This window comes from Typopeltis vanoorti, chromosome 9 (assembly GCF_054136105.1).
Source record: "Typopeltis vanoorti isolate ZY-2024b chromosome 9, IOZ_Tvanoo_1.0, whole genome shotgun sequence".
NCBI classification, from domain to species: domain Eukaryota; kingdom Metazoa; phylum Arthropoda; class Arachnida; order Uropygi; family Thelyphonidae; genus Typopeltis; species Typopeltis vanoorti.
The window spans coordinates 141,854,289-141,871,376 of record NC_143557.1 but is presented as its reverse complement, the minus strand read 5'-3'; the positions used below and the strand labels follow the sequence as shown (position 1 = coordinate 141,871,376).

At 38.5% G+C, this 17,088-nt stretch overlaps 1 protein-coding gene across 2 annotated transcripts in view; it reads left to right on the top strand.

The window, feature by feature from the left end:
* The window catches only part of Nulp1 (Nuclear localized protein 1), a 362,638-nt gene that overhangs the window by 65,682 nt on the left and 279,868 nt on the right, over positions 1 to 17,088 (top strand). For both annotated transcript variants that reach the window (XM_090397712.1, XM_090397711.1), the window contains exon 3: positions 12,284 to 12,507. In XM_090397712.1, coding sequence (XP_090253838.1) covers positions 12,284 to 12,507 — 224 coding nt within the window. The remainder of the gene's footprint in view (positions 1 to 12,283; positions 12,508 to 17,088) is intronic.

The window sequence follows — 17,088 nt, the reverse complement described above, 5'->3', positions numbered from 1 at the left end:
CACTCCCTTGCTCAAACCATCCTTTATACAGCTTCCAGGGATAACTTCTTGTTCTTCCTCGATTTCCCACCATTTTATAAAAAACCTCTTCATCATTAATCCATAGTAACCCTTATCAACTTGTACATCTCTATCATATTGCTCCTCTTCCTCCTATTCACTCGACTCTGTATATTGTATCTCTCAATCTTTCTTCATATTTCAACATTCCAGAGATTAGAAAGTACTTTAATCAATCAAAAAGGAGTTCGAGGTTATATCGTAGTGTGTAGTGTTCGTGCAAGCTCCTGATAAGATAAGTATTATTTTCAGTTATCGTTGATAAAATTAGTTAATATTGCGTAGTTTTGTTTGCCTTGCGTATTTTAGTGCGTCTGTTTGTGTGTTTTTGGTGTGTATAACTTATTATTTGATAAAACACATTGCAATAATTATGGCACCTGTACGAAGGAAAATGGCGGCCAGTAATGATGGTTCGCCATCGTTATCAAAGAATAGTAGTATAAAAGAAATGAGTCAGTGTACTAGCTGTGAAATGTACGCTTTACGGAGTGCAGTCGGAGTGTGGATAGATGATAATAAAGGATTGAATGTGTGTTGAAAATGTAGGGAGAATGAGGAATTGAAGTGTATTTCGGATCATGAGTCTGATATTTTTGTCAACCTTCAGAATGAAGAAAATAGCGATATGACAAGAAACGGCAAGGTTGTACATCAGAATTATGAGAGTGTGAATGTAGAAAGTGTGAATGATAGTATTAATGGTTTCTCAGAGAATAAAAAAGATGAGATAGATGCATTGAATGAGATCGCGTTGTTGAATGGTGCGATAGAAAGGGCAAAACAGCAGCTAGAGTGCATGAACAAAAGTCGACTGAATGAACCAACCAATAATAAAAGGTATGACAGGAAAAATAGGCGTATCAATGTGAACATGAACAAAATGAAGGATAGAGTGCTGTATGGAGACTCGTTAGTACGAGGTTTGTTAGTAGAGGATTTGACAAAATCGTACCAACCTGGTGCGACCATGAAGGATGTAACTGAGTCTATTAGAGAGCAAAAGGAAAGGGTGAAAGAAATGATTGTTGTGGCAGGTACGAATGATTTGAAAGGAGATAAAATGGAAATGATAGAAGACCTGAATGAATTGTTTGAGGTAGCAAAAGAAAAGAGTGAGAGAGTTAGAATGATTAGTCTTTTGCCACGGTATGACAGTGAAATGTTTAAAAGGAGGGCCATAATTGCGAATGACTTTATGCGTGGGTTATGTATGACGAGTGGTGTGGAATTTGTGGACGTGTGGAGTGAGTTTGATGGGCGAAAGGATCTATATAAGATGGATGGCTTGCATTTGAATGGTTATGGTGTAAGAAGATTGAGAAAGTGTTGCTGAATGTAGTGGATGTGCAAATTCATGGAAACTAGATTCGTTAAGGGGGTGGGGGAGTAGATATACAGTCCTTAGGGAGGCAGTTGAATGTAAGAATGAATATAATATGCTAGAGCAAATAAGGACAACAAACCAGAGTGGGATAGTTAATATAAGGCATCAAGGTAGGGTTGGGGCTAATGGGGGTCTTAAATTCATGTACACTAATACTAGGAGTATTAGGAACAAGAAGGAAGAGTTTTTGGCTATGGTTGGCACTTCCAGACCACAGGTTATTGGTATTAGCGAAACATGGCTGACTGTAGATGATATAGCTAGTGGGATTGAATGTGATGGGTATAGTGTGTTCAGGAATAACAGAGAGAATAAAATGGGGGGAGGAGTATTGTTGATGATAGCTGATGAGCTACAGCCAAGTAGAATAGAAGTTGAATTGCAGGATATAGAAAAGAGCACATTTGAGGCCATTTGGTGTGAGATTGTGGCTAGCAGAACTAAATATACAATTGGGTGCTGCTATAGACCAGGTGATGGAAAAGATGGTGGTGACAGTATGCACAAGCAAATAGAAGAAATGAGTGGAAGGAGGGTGATTATTATGGGAGATTTCAACTATGGTCGCATTGATTGGAGTGAGGAGAGGACACACGGGAGGAAGGAATTGGATTTTATGCGGTTATTAAGGGATAACTATCTGCGACAGCATGTAATGGAAAATACTAGGGGTCAGAGAGTGCTTGACCTAGTAATTACATCTGAGGATTTGGCTGTAACAAATATGACCACATTGTCACCAATCGGTGAGAGTGATCATAGGGTCTTGACTTGGGAGGTGGCTAAAGGTGTAGAATTTTCAATTAAGACAGGGTACATGTGGAATTATCGGGCTGGAAAGTATGACAAGCTTAGGAGTTTGATTGGCTCAGTGCCATGGCATGTACAACTGCAAGGACTAGAAGTTGATAGTGCATGGGAGGTGGTTAAGAAGTGCTTGCATGAAGCAATGGCTGACTGTATACTTAGAGTCTGAATAATAAATCAAGTAGGGGTTAAATGGATGAATAACACCATTAAGCTTGAGCTGCAAAAAAAGAAATAACTATGGAGGGAATTTAAGGAGAAAGGTGACCGGCAGGCACATGAACGGTATAAAGCGCAGGCCAGAAGGGTGACGAGTGTGGTAAGAAAAGCAAAAAAGGATTACGAAAGAACATTGGCCATGCAGGCTAAAGAGAATCCTAAACAGTTTTTTAGATATGTAGCAAGTAAAAGGAAAAATGTACATGGCAGAATGATTTTAAAGAATGCCGATGGTAGGGAGGTAACTGAATCAGTTGAGATAGCTGAGTTACTGAGTGAGCACTTTGCAAGAATATATCATCCAGGTGGTGACATTGCAGAAACGAATAAACCAGTAGATTATACGGAATTGTAGTGAATGAAGTGGAGGTGAGTAGTCTATTGCATAACTTCAATGTCAATACATCTGTGGGGTTGGATGGTATACCAGCTCATGTAGTACGAGAAGCAGCTAATGAATTGTCAGTACCCTTGACCATTTTGTTTAATTTGAGTCTCGGGTCTGGGTTAGTCCTGAGCGGGTGGAAGGAGGGGAAAATAGTTCCACTGCATAAAGGTGGTTCCAAGACTGTTGTTGTAAATTACTGACCAATTAGCATATCAGGAATCATTGTCAAGGTCTTAGAGAAATTAGTCAAGAAAAGAATACAGGATTGGATAGATGAAAATGGAATATTGTATGGGGGACAACATGGTTTTGTGAAGGGTAGATCATGCCTCAGTAACTTGCTCAGTTTTATAACACAGTGACAGCTGAACTGGATAGGGGTAATGGGTTTACAGTGATACTAACTGGACCTTGCCAAGGCCTTTGACAGGATACCACATGGAACCCTAATCAGTAAACTGGAGCAGATGGGGATAGATATAGGGTTGGTAAGATGGATAGGAGGGTGGTTGAAGGAGAGATACTAGAGAGTGGTTTATTCAGGAGTGGAGTCAAAAAGACGTCTTGTGACTACTGGAGTGCCGCAGGGCTCTGTTCTTGGACCACTGCTTTTCAATTTGTTCATCAATGATATTGGAAAGGATTTGAGAGGAAGTGTTCACTTGTTTGCTGATGATGCAAAGTTGGGTAGAGCAATTGTGAGTGCACAGGATGTCAAAATTTTACAGGATGATTTGGATAGTTTGGAGGACTGGGCTAGGAAAAATGGATGTCAGTTTAATGTGGCAAAGTGTAAGGTTATGCACTTTGGGGTGAAAAGAATAGCAGCAGTATATCGCATAGGTGGAACCGTACTCCAGGAGATTGATGAGGCCAGGGATTTGGGAGTGCTGGTGGATAGGGAGTTGAAGTTTAGGGGGCACATTGCAAAAGTAACTAAAACAGCTCACCAAATCACTTGGCTTATGAAAAATACTTTAACATGCAGAGAGAAGCAAGTTGTTGTTCCTCTGTATCGAGCCTTGATAAGACCCCATCTGGACTTCTGTGCCCAGTTATGGGCACCAGGGTTTCTTCGTGATGGGGAGGAAATGGAGAGGGTCCAGAGACGAGTGACCAAGATGATAGCAGGTCTGTGGAATGAACCTTATGAGAATAGGTTGAGGATTTGTGGGTTGCAGAAATTGGACGATAGGCATAGGAGGGGTGATATAATTGAGACAGTCAAATTACTGAAGGGTTTTTATAAGATTGATCCGGAAGATATTTTTGAAAATATGACTGGTGGTGGGAGGACTAGGGGCCATGCATGGAAGCTGGGCAAGAGCGTGGTTGACAAGGGTGTTAGAGCTAGGTTTTTTACTTGGAGAGTGGTGAATGAGTGGAATAAGCTTCCAGAGTCTGTTGTGGGTGCTACGACCGTGAATGAGTTCAAGGCAAGATATGATAGATACTGTGCGAATGTTGAATAGTTGTTCCAGACATGATGTTAGGGCCTCCCTCGATGAGTCTGTCGACTCCTTGGAGTTTCCTGGAACAATAATAATAATAATAATAATAATCACCTCTAGACCCTTTTCAACATCTCTTTGTCCTTTGAAAACTAGGGGTGACCAAATCTGTGCACAGTAGCCCATATGTGGCCTAATCAAGGCCTTAAGTGGAACCAGAATCTCCTTACTTCTACAAATCAGTATCCTCTACATCATTCCCAGAATTCAGTGTGTTGTCCTAACAATTTTGATAATGTGCCTCCTAAATTTTAGATCCTTATCCATCATCATGCCAAGATCTCTTATTTCCTTCACCTCTATCTATCCCCACCAAGCATAAATTCTACATCCAATCCTTGTTCCCCCAGTTTTAAAAACCTTACATTTTGCAACATTGAATGAACTGCACCCCCACTCTCGTGCCCATTCGCTCAATCTATTCAAGTCTTCTTATAATCTCCTTTACTTCTCATAGTTCATCCCAACTTTGTTCCGAAAAGAACTGAATGTCCCTATCCAAATGTTTCTCAATATCATTAACATACGGGTTAAACAGCAGTAGTCCTAAAACAGACTCCTGAGGCTTGTGGGATGTTGCCCCCCCATACACAACTTGCTTTTACCTATCAGATAGCCAATCTTCGATGCACTAATCTAATATCCAATTCCATCCGCTCTTGTTTGACTATCAACTTATCATGTGGTAATCAATAAAACTCCTTTTGCAAAATCTAAGTATACTACTGTGCATCCATCTTCTTTGTCTAATGAAGTCACCTTATTGTAATAAGTAAGTAGATTACTAAAATATGTGGTGGACCCATCTGCAACCTTTGTAGCAACCAGAACAAGCCAAAGAAAAATCCCAATACAAGAAGACTTGGTGAAGTGTTTTTTTTTTTTTCCCTTAACATTCCATAGCAACTTGAACTGTATAAGGCCTGAAGAAAATCATAGTATAACAATCTGAACTGTACAAATCCAGAAGAATCTTAGTACACGAGGACTTTAGCAGAGTTTATTGTAGTTTTTTATTTATTTTATTTATTAATTATAATTTTATATATATATATTTATTTATTTAACTTTTATTTTATTTTATTTAATTATCACTAGAGGTCAGGCTAAGTAAAAGATTAATTAACAGCATAGATTTAATTTAACAGTACAGAGTGCAAGAGCATGTAGCTTGGTTCCCCATTACTATTGTTACCATGTGACACCTCCAGGGAATCCAAGGACTCATCGTGGGAGGGCACACTACTCTACTTTGCCAAATACATCTCATCCTCTCCGCTACTACTTAATTCTCCAACTACGACACTACTACCATCAATACCATCTATTGCCCAGCATCACCACAACAATAGTATTTTTTGTCTGTAAATTGCTTGTGTTCTGAAGACCAATTTGTCTGTACGTGGGATGAAAAACCAGAGTTTCCAGGAGAAAAAAACCTGCTACTTCCCTATACACGTGTATCCTCTGATGATGACCTCAATACAGGGGTTGAAATGTCAAATTGTTATTTTATTAATAATAAGTAAAATAATCATTTTAACTCCTGTTTTGTTTCCCTAAATTCGGAAATATGAACTACTTACAATACAGGGGGTTCTCAGGCTACGTTGATCCTGACATGCATCATTTTGACTTTACGGTGGTAATCCCATAAATAATTTTAAAAATAAATTTCGACTTGAAGCAGTGCGACGTAAAATTCAAAAGCACAGGTGAACTTGTTTGTGAGCGCAGTGGAAGAATACGCCGTTATGCGGAATTTGTTTGGGGAGGTGGCGTCGCTTGTGTCCCAGCATACATTCTTTGGGTACTGCATGCTTTGTTCTTATCCACTGTCTCACTTTTGTGTTTGTGTTTTTTTGTGACTTTTTTTTTTACCCTTCAATATGGCTCCCAAACGTAAGGCAGACTCTTTCAATGGCAGTGTGTCGAAGAAAAGGAAAACCATTACATTAGAAGTGAAATTAGACATTATTAAAAGGGCAAAAAAGGGAGAAACACCAATGAACATCAGCCGCGCGTTGCACTTAAGTTGTACCACAATCGGGATAAAGTTTGCATCCTTGATGTTTTTTTTTTTTTTAAATCACCTGTACAGAATGTACAGTTTCATTTATGTCATTTTTCTGTACTATACAGTAATTATGTTCTCCCTTTGATTTTCCTATGGCCTAGTTCTGTTTATTGATATATATGTATGACTAGGGTGTTTTAGGTTAGGTAAGTAACTTAGGCTATGGTAATTCTGACTTGCATCGAAAATCTCCTTACGTCGGTCCATAGGAACGGATCTCTGACGTAACTCGAGGACCCCCTGTATTCAAAATGTGAACACAAGAACGAGCCAGACAGCATGAGTGTTTCTTCCACTTGTCTTGGTCTCGGCTGAGTGGAAAATACTAGTTATTTAGGCTTATGTGCTGATTTAAACTCATAAGGTTTAATAGAATGAATACAGCACAAAGGAACAATGAAATGCAAGTTTATTAGATCCTATATATATTTTATATCTGTCACAGAGACATCATCAGGGGTACCATCTCAAAATTGTAAAAGTACACACACAAAAAAATAAGTGGGAAAAAATCAATTCTTCCTATTATCAACTGCGTGAGAAGCATGGCCCGAACCCTCTGAACTCTAGATATCTTATGCAATCCTGATGTTGGATTTTGATCCTAGCAGAAAGTGAATCTGTCCAAAATAGCAATGTTGACATGAACTTGATAAACACCATGTAATGATGGTGGAGGTAATCTATTCAGAAGTCCCTTTAAGGTAGGGTATAGAAATTCTCTTAACATTACATTGTAGTCTATTTGAAGGATGATAATTATCAGTTATTTTCTTGATGGCAGGTTCTTTATAACCATTTGATAACAAAGTGATTCTTATTTTATTTAATTCTTTAATAGAAGGGAGTCCATATAACAAATTGTATGTGTTCTGTGTGCAAGGCCTTTGATAATATCTCTTTTGCAAAGGATGATAATGTGAAGTTAGGTGGATATGCCTGCCAGTGAAGGAAGGTTTCCAGTAGATGGAAAATTCAGTATTGCTTGCAGAGCTGTATTAAGGTATCCAGGAAGGGAAGACGGTTGTTTCACTTTCAATAATGAACTTGGTGCAGGTGTATGAGTTTATTCTGCCCAAAAATTGAAGTAATTCTTTTTTTTTGGGGGGGGGGGGGCAGACAGCAAAGATATCATCAACAACAAAGGTTGAAAAAAAAATGGTGTTAAAAAGTTGGCTTTTCAAATGCTGAAGATTTGGCCAGAAGATTATTATCATTTTCATGGGTATTGAGTCTGGAGATTCATCATGGGAGACTCGCAGATAATGGAAGAAGGTTTGTGATATTGGAGGAACTTTGCTTCAGGAGATCGAGGAACAATGGGATCTGGGGAACTTGGCGTAAAAGAGAACTGAAATTCAGGGGAGACATTGTGAAACTTGTAAGGATTACTCAGAAAACTGCTGCCTGAAATGTATTGTGAGCTTGTGACAAGTATGGATGAGGAGGTGATAGCTGTACATGGCACTGATTAGGCTTCATTTGGATTTCTGTGCATGGATCTGGTCTCAGCGATATTGGTGATAAGAAAACATTGAAGACAGTGCAGAGGCAAATAACTAAGACTGTTTTAGGACTGGAATGCTGAGTATGAAGACAGATTAAAAGAATGTGGTCCATAACCTGGGTAGATAAGAGGAGAAAGGGGTGGGAGATGATATGATTGATACATACAAGTTGGTGAGAGAGGAGCATATCGGATAGATACGTGGGAATTATTGCATACGATAATGGCAAAACGAGAGGTCATCCCTGAATACTGTGCAAATGTCATGTGAGTAAGGAAGTGAGAGGAGATTTATTGCATGGTTGGGTGATGAATTAGTAGAATATGTTGTTAGTGAGTGGTGAGCATTTCAAGGCAGGTATGATAGTTATTGTGGTATGGGAGTGTTGAATTGAATTGAATTCAACAAGTCTGAATTCCACAGAGTCTGAAGATTCAACTTGCATTGAATCTTCAGACTCTGTGGAAGCTTGGAAGTAATACTAATTTACTACCTCATGGCCTTAGTTTCCTTGGCTATAATTTTAGCTAAACCAAGAGTCCTTTCCACCATATTAGCCTATGAACATGGGACATAGGGCTGATTACTATTTTTTCCCACTAAATATCAAGTTGAATGAATTGATGCAGTGTCAAATAGGTGCTGTGAAGATTTAGTTAAGAAGATGAGGATTTTTTTCTCCCAACAATAATCAGTTTTTCTTTTTTGATAATTTTTCTATGTACCAAATGCTTATAACCTGATTTATAAACATATACATATTGAATTATTATGGAATAAGATTATTTATTTTTTTATTTATTTATTTAGTTTATGGGGAAAAATACAAGAAATTAATGAGTAAAACTGTATACAGATTGAGAGTTCTGTTAACCAATCAATGGGAGTAAAGGCAAGTTCCTGAGTCTCCAGGGAAAGAGTGCATGGAACAGTCATCAGTGATATGATGCATAGTCTGCACAGTACCATGCTTGCAGAAGGTTGACTGTGAAATTCCCCACAGATGTAATAAGTGGGCTCAGTGGCCTCGTCCATTCCTAAATCTGTTTAGCTGGCTCCAGAGGTTTCACAGTCTTGGAGGGTTTGATAGTTGGATCCGTAATCAGGTACTTGTTTCTAGTTCGTTTCAGTGTCTTCTCCAACAGTCTTGGGGACCATCATCTAATACTTCCACTAGCCATATGGGAGATCTGGAGGTGGAACAATATCTTGATGTATAGGAAGGTACATGTTATTTCTGATTTCCTGTATTTCTTTGATGGTAGCTTCTCTTTTGAAGCATGGAGCTATAATGTGGAGAACAAGTAACCATGGGAGAGGAGTAAATCTTAAGGTATGAGAGATCTTCTCATTGTTATGTTGTGTGTCCACAAGAGTCATGTGGTGACTTTGTTTCCAAACTGGTGAGCAATACTACACAATAGGAAAAACTAAAGCTGCTGTTCTAAGATCGAGGCATTACAGCCCCCAGTTGTGCCTTCAGCTGGTTTATGTTGTTGTTCCCGGTAGATATCTTTAACTTGCTTTTTTCCAAATGTTTTCAGTAAGTTAGAGTATGGTCAAGTGTGACACAAAGGTGACAAGAGTTACTTTCATGATTACAGTCCTGTTGCAGAAGTTCGTTTTTAGTTTTCTATGAGCCTCATGGTTATTTAGGTGGAAAGCAGAAATAGCAGAACTATCTCCTAATCCCAGTTTTTGCTGGGATTAGGAGATAGTTTCCAGCTTTCAAAGTATTTTGTAGTGAGCTCAGATCTTTGCTCAGTGTTTCCTCAAGACTTTGGAAGGTATGTGCTGTCTTGGGTGGTGATATGTCATCAGCATGGATAAACTTTTGACTGGCTGCTGGAGGGATATTGCCTGTGCACAGATTGAATAAAGCTGCGGTGATCCTTGTGGCAATCTGTCCTGCTTTTTTTTGTTAATTCAGATTAATCTTTATTTTCCTATTGGAGAGCATTTGTTCTGGTAATTTTAGAATTTTTTTGGCAGTTGATTATTTTGGCTGCTTTTTACAGTAATCATTTCTTCCATATGGTATCATAAACTGATGTTAGGTCTATGAAGACAGTATCTGTGTTTTTAAACCCTTTTGGTATCCAGCTTCTGTGTAGGTTGTAAGAGCTAGGACAGTAATGTTATAGGGCAGTAGTTATTAGGGTCATCAGTTGACTTATTGGGTTTTGGTAAGACAATCTTTTATTCATGCCAAAGTTTTGGGAGTCATTCATCATTTATTATTGAGGAGAAGAAATTAGATGGCCAGGATTGGCTCTTGGGCCAAGGTGAGTAAGAAAGTCTGGGAAGATGCCATCAGTGTCAGGAGCTTTATATGTTTTAGTTAAAGTGCTGCATCGATTTCATCTAGAGTTACTGGATTGGAGTTTGCTGTAGATGTAGGACATAAAAGAAAACTTTTTTGTAAAGCCTATAGATCTCTTTTTTAATATCGGTGGGAATTTTGGGTTTAGCTTTTTATGCTAAGATTTTTGCAATGCTGCTAGTTTACTTTTCCTTTAGTTCTGTTTAGAGTGTTTGTGCCTGTCAGTTGACGGAGCAGTGACCATGCCTTGTGACAGGTCTGTTAAAGTTGAGGTTGTTCATTTCTTTATGGCAGTAAGCCCTTCTACCATCATCCAAGGAGAGGGCAGAAGTAGTGTCTGTTGTTGTTCTCGCTATGCCAGGAGGATACCACTTTCGGTTGACCAGCATAGTGTGTGTAGATTTTTCTGAATCCTCTGGGAATGTATTTCTTGCCAGATGCTATGAGAAGTTTAGTGACTCTTTCATAGTTATCAACTGTAGGTGTTGATGTTGTTTTCAATGAATTCAGTAAATTTTGACCAGTTTGCTTTTCTGAGATTCCATTGGGCTTCTGGGAAGCTGTTTATTCTGGGATTATATGTCCTACCATAATTAGACAGGGTCTGTGCTGGCTGTGGGGGAAAAAAAGGAGGCAGAACTTGATAGGTTAGGTGAGGTGAGAAGGGTGGTAAAACAGAGGTCAGGTGTTGTCTTTGATCTTCATCTTCCAGATTTAAAGGTTCTAGGTTGCTTGTTGTCACAGAGAAGATGGAGGCTGTTTGCTAACATCCACTCTGTCAATTGTAGGCCTGAGTTGTCAATATTGTATCCCCATACTGTACTGTGCGAGTTGAAATATCCAAGGATGATGCCAGGACGGGCTGGCTGAGGAAGTGCAGGGCTTATCCAGTTAAGAAGTGGAGTTTTATATTCATGGTAGATTGAGTTGTCCAGCCAGATTCCACTGAAAACGTCACTTTGTGAATGGTCCAGAGATTCAGAGAATCTTTCCAAATTTGCTTTTGTGTAGTTTGCCAAGATCTTTCATCAGGTTTATCAGAGAAGAATGTAGCCAGGAATGGTAATATTTCCTTGTAGGGTGTGGTGAGTTTCTTGTATAGCAATGTCTGCTTTGTGCCTGGTAAGGATATTATTTAGTACCTCTGATTTTGATGTTGTTGAATCTCTCATTATTCAACTGAAGGATAATTAGGCAATTCTTGATGTTCTTATTTGGTTGAGTTTGTTCATTTTTAAGGTGACTGAGATGATCTGGAGATGGTAGTGGAACATAGCCCTCTGCCTAATCTATGGATGTGAACCTTGTTGACCCGGGCTACATTTAACCATTACATCTACTTTGATATTGTGTGCTAATTTCTTGTAATGTCTTGGATACTGTAGTTGGCATTTGGACTCCAAGGTGACGTATTAGTCAGAAGTTGCTACTTCCTGGCCTGGGGCCAGTGCAGGCTACTATCAATCTCCGAAATAGGCCATTCCTAATATGGAGCAGATGCTTGTGTAGCTGCACCTTACCTGGTGGACAGTTGCTGCAGCTGATCTTCAGGTACCTTCTCAGGGGCATGATTATTTAATGGCAGCATAGGGTGCCATATCACATTGTCATCTTAGGGTTCTGTGATGTTTTGGTTTGAGAGGCCTTGCCAAGGGCTGCTCATGGCAGTGCTACTGTTGGTCCAGGACGGCTTATTCGTCCGGTTACCCTTTTTATCTTACACCTGCCCTCCATATCTGGGGGAGAGGGGAAATCCACTCTCTGCCACCTGTTCGGTTGCAGTCATCTCTGCGACTGGAGAATAAGATAGTAAATTAAAGAGAGTGATAAGATTTCAGTCTTCTTTCATCTGTGTTATTAGTCATTGCTGCCTAACAGAATATGCAACAAACCTTAGTGATCTGCTTTTTTGTGATAATAGCATCTTCCACACAACATATAACGCTTCCAGTTTTTTTTTCCATTGATTGGTTTATAATGATGTGTTTGATCTTTGTTTTCAGGAAGATGAAGTAGAAGCCACAGTAAGGGAAGTCAATAAAATGTTAGGTGAGCCAGAGAATGCAACAGCAGCAACAGAAGTAGCATCATGTCCTGTCAATCACAGCGGTTGTGATAAGCAGTTTTGTTCGGAGAAGGCATTACTTTTAGTGGATTGTCGAAACCTCAATCCAGATAATGAAATGAAAAGAATATTTGGCTCTAAAGTTGTGCAAAATGAGCAGGTGTAAGTTGTTTTTTGTGACATTTTTTAAAAAATATATTTTTTTATTAAAACATATTCTTTCTTATTTTGGCCCAGCAACAGAAGTGGCAGCATGTGTAGCCAATCACAGTAATTGTAATTATGATTATTATTGTTGTTATTATAGTATGCCCACAGTTTGTAGATTTCTGCTTAGTGACTTGCCAAGAATAGTCGATTCATGCTGAAGGGGAACAAGAAATGGACGTATGAATTGGTCACCAACACGTGAAATCACATGCTTTATAGGTAAAATTTTCCAACTGTTATACAAGCAAAATAGTTAACACTTTAAAAACTACAATGATCATAAAAGAGAAGTTAATTTTCCAATATGTAATAATAAACAACTCATCCCACAATATGGACTGATTATCCTATTATTGGAATGGATTCTCCTCCTGTTGACATACGCAGAAGTGTCGAAGGGTCTTGAAATCTGTGGGCGTACTATATTAACATTAACATCGGACCTCCATGGAGTCAGAGACTCATCGTGGAAGATACAATCACTATTGCATACAATGCTCATCCAACCATGTCTTAAACTGATTCAGTGTGTTCACATCCACAACACACTCAGGCAATGCATTCCACTCACCAACCACTCTCCATTCAAAGAACCTTCTCCTCACTCCTCTGCTCACACCCTCCTTATACAGTTTCCAGCAATGGCCTCTTGTTCATCCCCCCCCCCCCTTTTCCATTCTATGAAAAATCGCTGCCATGTCAACCTGATAACAACCCCTGACTAGCTTATATGTCTCAATCATATCCTCCTATTCACAAGGCTCTGCAACTTACTTTCTCTCAATCTGTCCTCACACTCCACATTCCAGAGACCACTGACCACCTTTGTGAATCTTCTCTGGACCCTTTCCAACATATCCTCATCACCATGAAAACCCAGTGACCAGATTTGTGCACAATAATCCATAAGAGGTCTGATCAAGACCTCATACAATGACATCATAACCTCTCTATTTCTGCATGCCAGGGTCCTCTGCATCATTTCCATTATCGAATGTGATGTCTTCACAACTTGTGCAATGTGGCCCCTGAATTTCACTTTCTTGTCTACCATCACTCCTAGATCTCTCATCTTCTCTACTTCCTTTAAAGTTTCTCCACCAAGTGTATACATTGCATCCCATCGTCGCTTACCAAATCTCAAATCCTTACACTTTGCAACATTGAACTGACAGTTCCACATACCTGCCCATTCATGCAATCTGTTCAAGTCCTCTTGCATTGCTCTACTGCATATCACTAGTTAAATCTATCCCAATATCATTAACATACAAATTGAACAAGAATATCCCCAAAACTGACCTCTGCAGTACACCACCAGTGACTTTTCTCTTTCTGGATACCACATCCCCATATACAATTTTCAGATACCTATCCAACTCAGAAGTCTGTTATCCAATCCCATCTTTTCAACTTATTTAAGAGCTTGTCATGTGGCAGTCTATCAAAAGCCTTTGCAAAATCTAAGTATACCAGTGTATATGCATCTCCCCTGTCCAAGGTATTTGTTACCTTGTTATAGTACACAAGTAAGTTAGTGAAACTTGACCCCCCCCCCCCACTTAACAAACTCATGCTGATAACCACAGAGAATACTGCTGTTATCAACCCATTTTTGTATCCTACTTCACACCAATCTCTGCAGTACCTTCACAACTCCAGATATACAGTTGTTGTTATGTGCCATCCAGACGTTTTTGACTCTTGGTGATCTTGTGAAAAAAGGCTTCATCCTACTCGACCTCTTATTTTTTTTTTTTTTCAGTAATTCTAAGTTCAAGTTGGTAAGTTATCATATTTTGTCCATTCAACTCTTTTGTGGTCTTCCTCTTCTCATTCCCTCAATGTTCCCCAACATAACTGTCTTTTCCAATAATTCATCAGCTTGCATAATATGTCCATTGTACATCAACTTCTTTTTAGCGATCATCGCCTCCAAGAAGCATAGCATTCTATTTTTTATATTCTCTAAAATCCTCTTATTGGTCATTCTTGCAGTCCATGAGATTCTTAATAGTCTCCTCCGCACCCATAATTCAAATGAATCAATTCGCTTTCTATCTTTCTTCTTAATAATTCAGCTTTCACATCCGTACATCACTACTGGAAATACCATTGCTTTGATAATTCTAACTTTCATCACCTTACACCTTTATCTTTCATAATTTTTGTTGGGTTTAACATCACTTTTTTTTCCAATTACTATCCTTCTTTTAATTTCATCTTCACATTTACCATCATTTCTGATTCTGGATCCTAGTAAATCATAACTTTCAATGATTTCTATTTTATCTTCCTCTGTTATAAATTCGTTTAAGATTCCAGGAGCCATCGCTTTTGTTTCGCAGATGTTAAAATTAAGCCTGGCTTTGTTACTTTTTGTCTTAACCAAGAGAATCAACCACTCCAGATCTTCCCTAGTTTCTGCTATTTTATCATCTGCATATCATAAATTATTTATTTTCCTGCCACCAATCTTTATTCAGATATACAGACCAGCCTATAATTTGAAGCTACAGCCTTATCAACACCTTGCAGTGGAACAGTTTTACCCTCCATCCACTCCCTTGGAACCTGCTGTTGCAAGATTTTTATTAAACAGGCATGCCAATGCTACTGCTAATTCCCTGAAACATTCCCTTAAGATGCATGGTGATAATATGACATCAAATTCTGTCACCTTATTGACATCAGGTTTATTTATTTCCTCAAATACCTCTTGCTCACTCACAATTAAGCCATCTTCTCCTATGTCCTCTACACTTAAGTTCTTCATGTCTTCTGCAGCAGTTACCATTCTACTACTTTCATCCATTAACATCATCTTACCATGATCATTCTTCTCTCTACTTGCCACATATTGTTGATAGTATTTTGGCTGTAGCCATTTTTCTCAGGAAAATATTGCTGATTACTTTTAATTCATCTTTAAATGCTTGTTCATTTAGGCAGATCTTCAAAGCCCTGTTTTTTAGTGTGTTAATGACACCTAGGTTTTGCATTGAGTGGTGGTAGGAGTTTATGTGTATATATATTGGCCAGTATATATGTAAACAGTAAAGGAAAAACTGCCAGATGGAAGACGCGTGACAAGTGTATCTAGAAAAGAAAGCATATTCTGATTTCAATCTCACATGTGAATTGTATGCGTTTGTGTTGTTTGTTTAGGTGACTGAGGAAAGTGTCTAATGTTTGGTGGCCATGGGACCAGATAGCAAAAACATCATCAATGTATCTAAGCCAGACTTTGGGTTTTAAAGTAGAGGAATCTAGAGCAGGTTGCTCAAAGCTTCCAAAGTTAGCAATTGGGAGAGGAGGAGGGATAATGGTGAGCTCTGCCTTCTTTTTGTAGGTAGAAAGTGTTTTGCCACACAAAATAGCCAGAATGTAGTACATGTGCAAAGAGCTCTGTGATATCGGGAGGGAATTTGTCCTCCTCAATCTAAAAGAAGAATTGTGTCATTGGTTGGTCATTTGTAAAGAGGTCAGAGACAACAAAACCAACTAATAAATCACTTTTTTTCCCGGAATGATGTCTTTAATTTTGTTTACAAAGTATTGTGTGTTTTTAATATAGGAGGGAGAATGATCGACCAACTCCTTGAGTGTTGATGCTAGTTTCTTGGCTAGATGATAATTGGGGCTGTCTATACCTTCAACTATCGGTGGAGTGGTATGTTCTGTTTGTGAATCTTGGGTACACCGTAAATTCTCGGGGAATTAGCATAGTGCCAAAGTAGTTTTTGACCTGTATCTTTGCACCAAGAAGTGACTGATTTAAGTAATTTTTCCATTTTCTTTTTTATCTGATTTGTTGGGTTATAGTTAAGTAGATAGGTGTTGTTGTCTGAGACTAATTGATTCATTTTTTCCAAATATGTTGTTCAGTTTAAAATAACAGTGCCACTGCCTTTATCAGCTCTAGTGATTAGGATATCCAATGATTTCACAGCTGCCAATTCAAATTTGATAGGGTTGCTAGTTATCGTTATTGTATTATTTAAATTTAAAATAGATTTCCAAATGTATTTTTATCAGCTATGGTAGTTGGGAAAAATCTTAAGCTTCTTTCAATATGGTAAATAAAATTTATTTTGTTAATAGTCTTGGGTGCCACAGCAAAAAGTAACCCTTTACCAAGTAGCGAGAGTTCACCATTGTTCAGGGTGGCTATCTGAATATTGTCGTTCTTTAAGCCTATGAAATTGGATATAATTTTTACTTTCTTTTTTCAAGGATATGATTAGTGGAGTTGTCTGTAATCCTTAAGGATATTCCAAATGCCTTGATTTAAACAACTTAAAAGTTCCAATTTTAAAATTCGAACCTGATTTTGAGCAAAATGTTAAGTGTTTGCTAGTAGTTTGAATCTGCTCTCTGAGCATCACTTTCTCCATACGGTTATATATTCTTTTGTGCCTTTGCCCAAGTGAATTTTCTTTTCAGCTTGATGCAGTTAGGAATAAGAGTGCTGTCTCTACAACATTTTAAAAATGCCAGTCGCTTAATCAAAACAGAAACATGCATATTTAG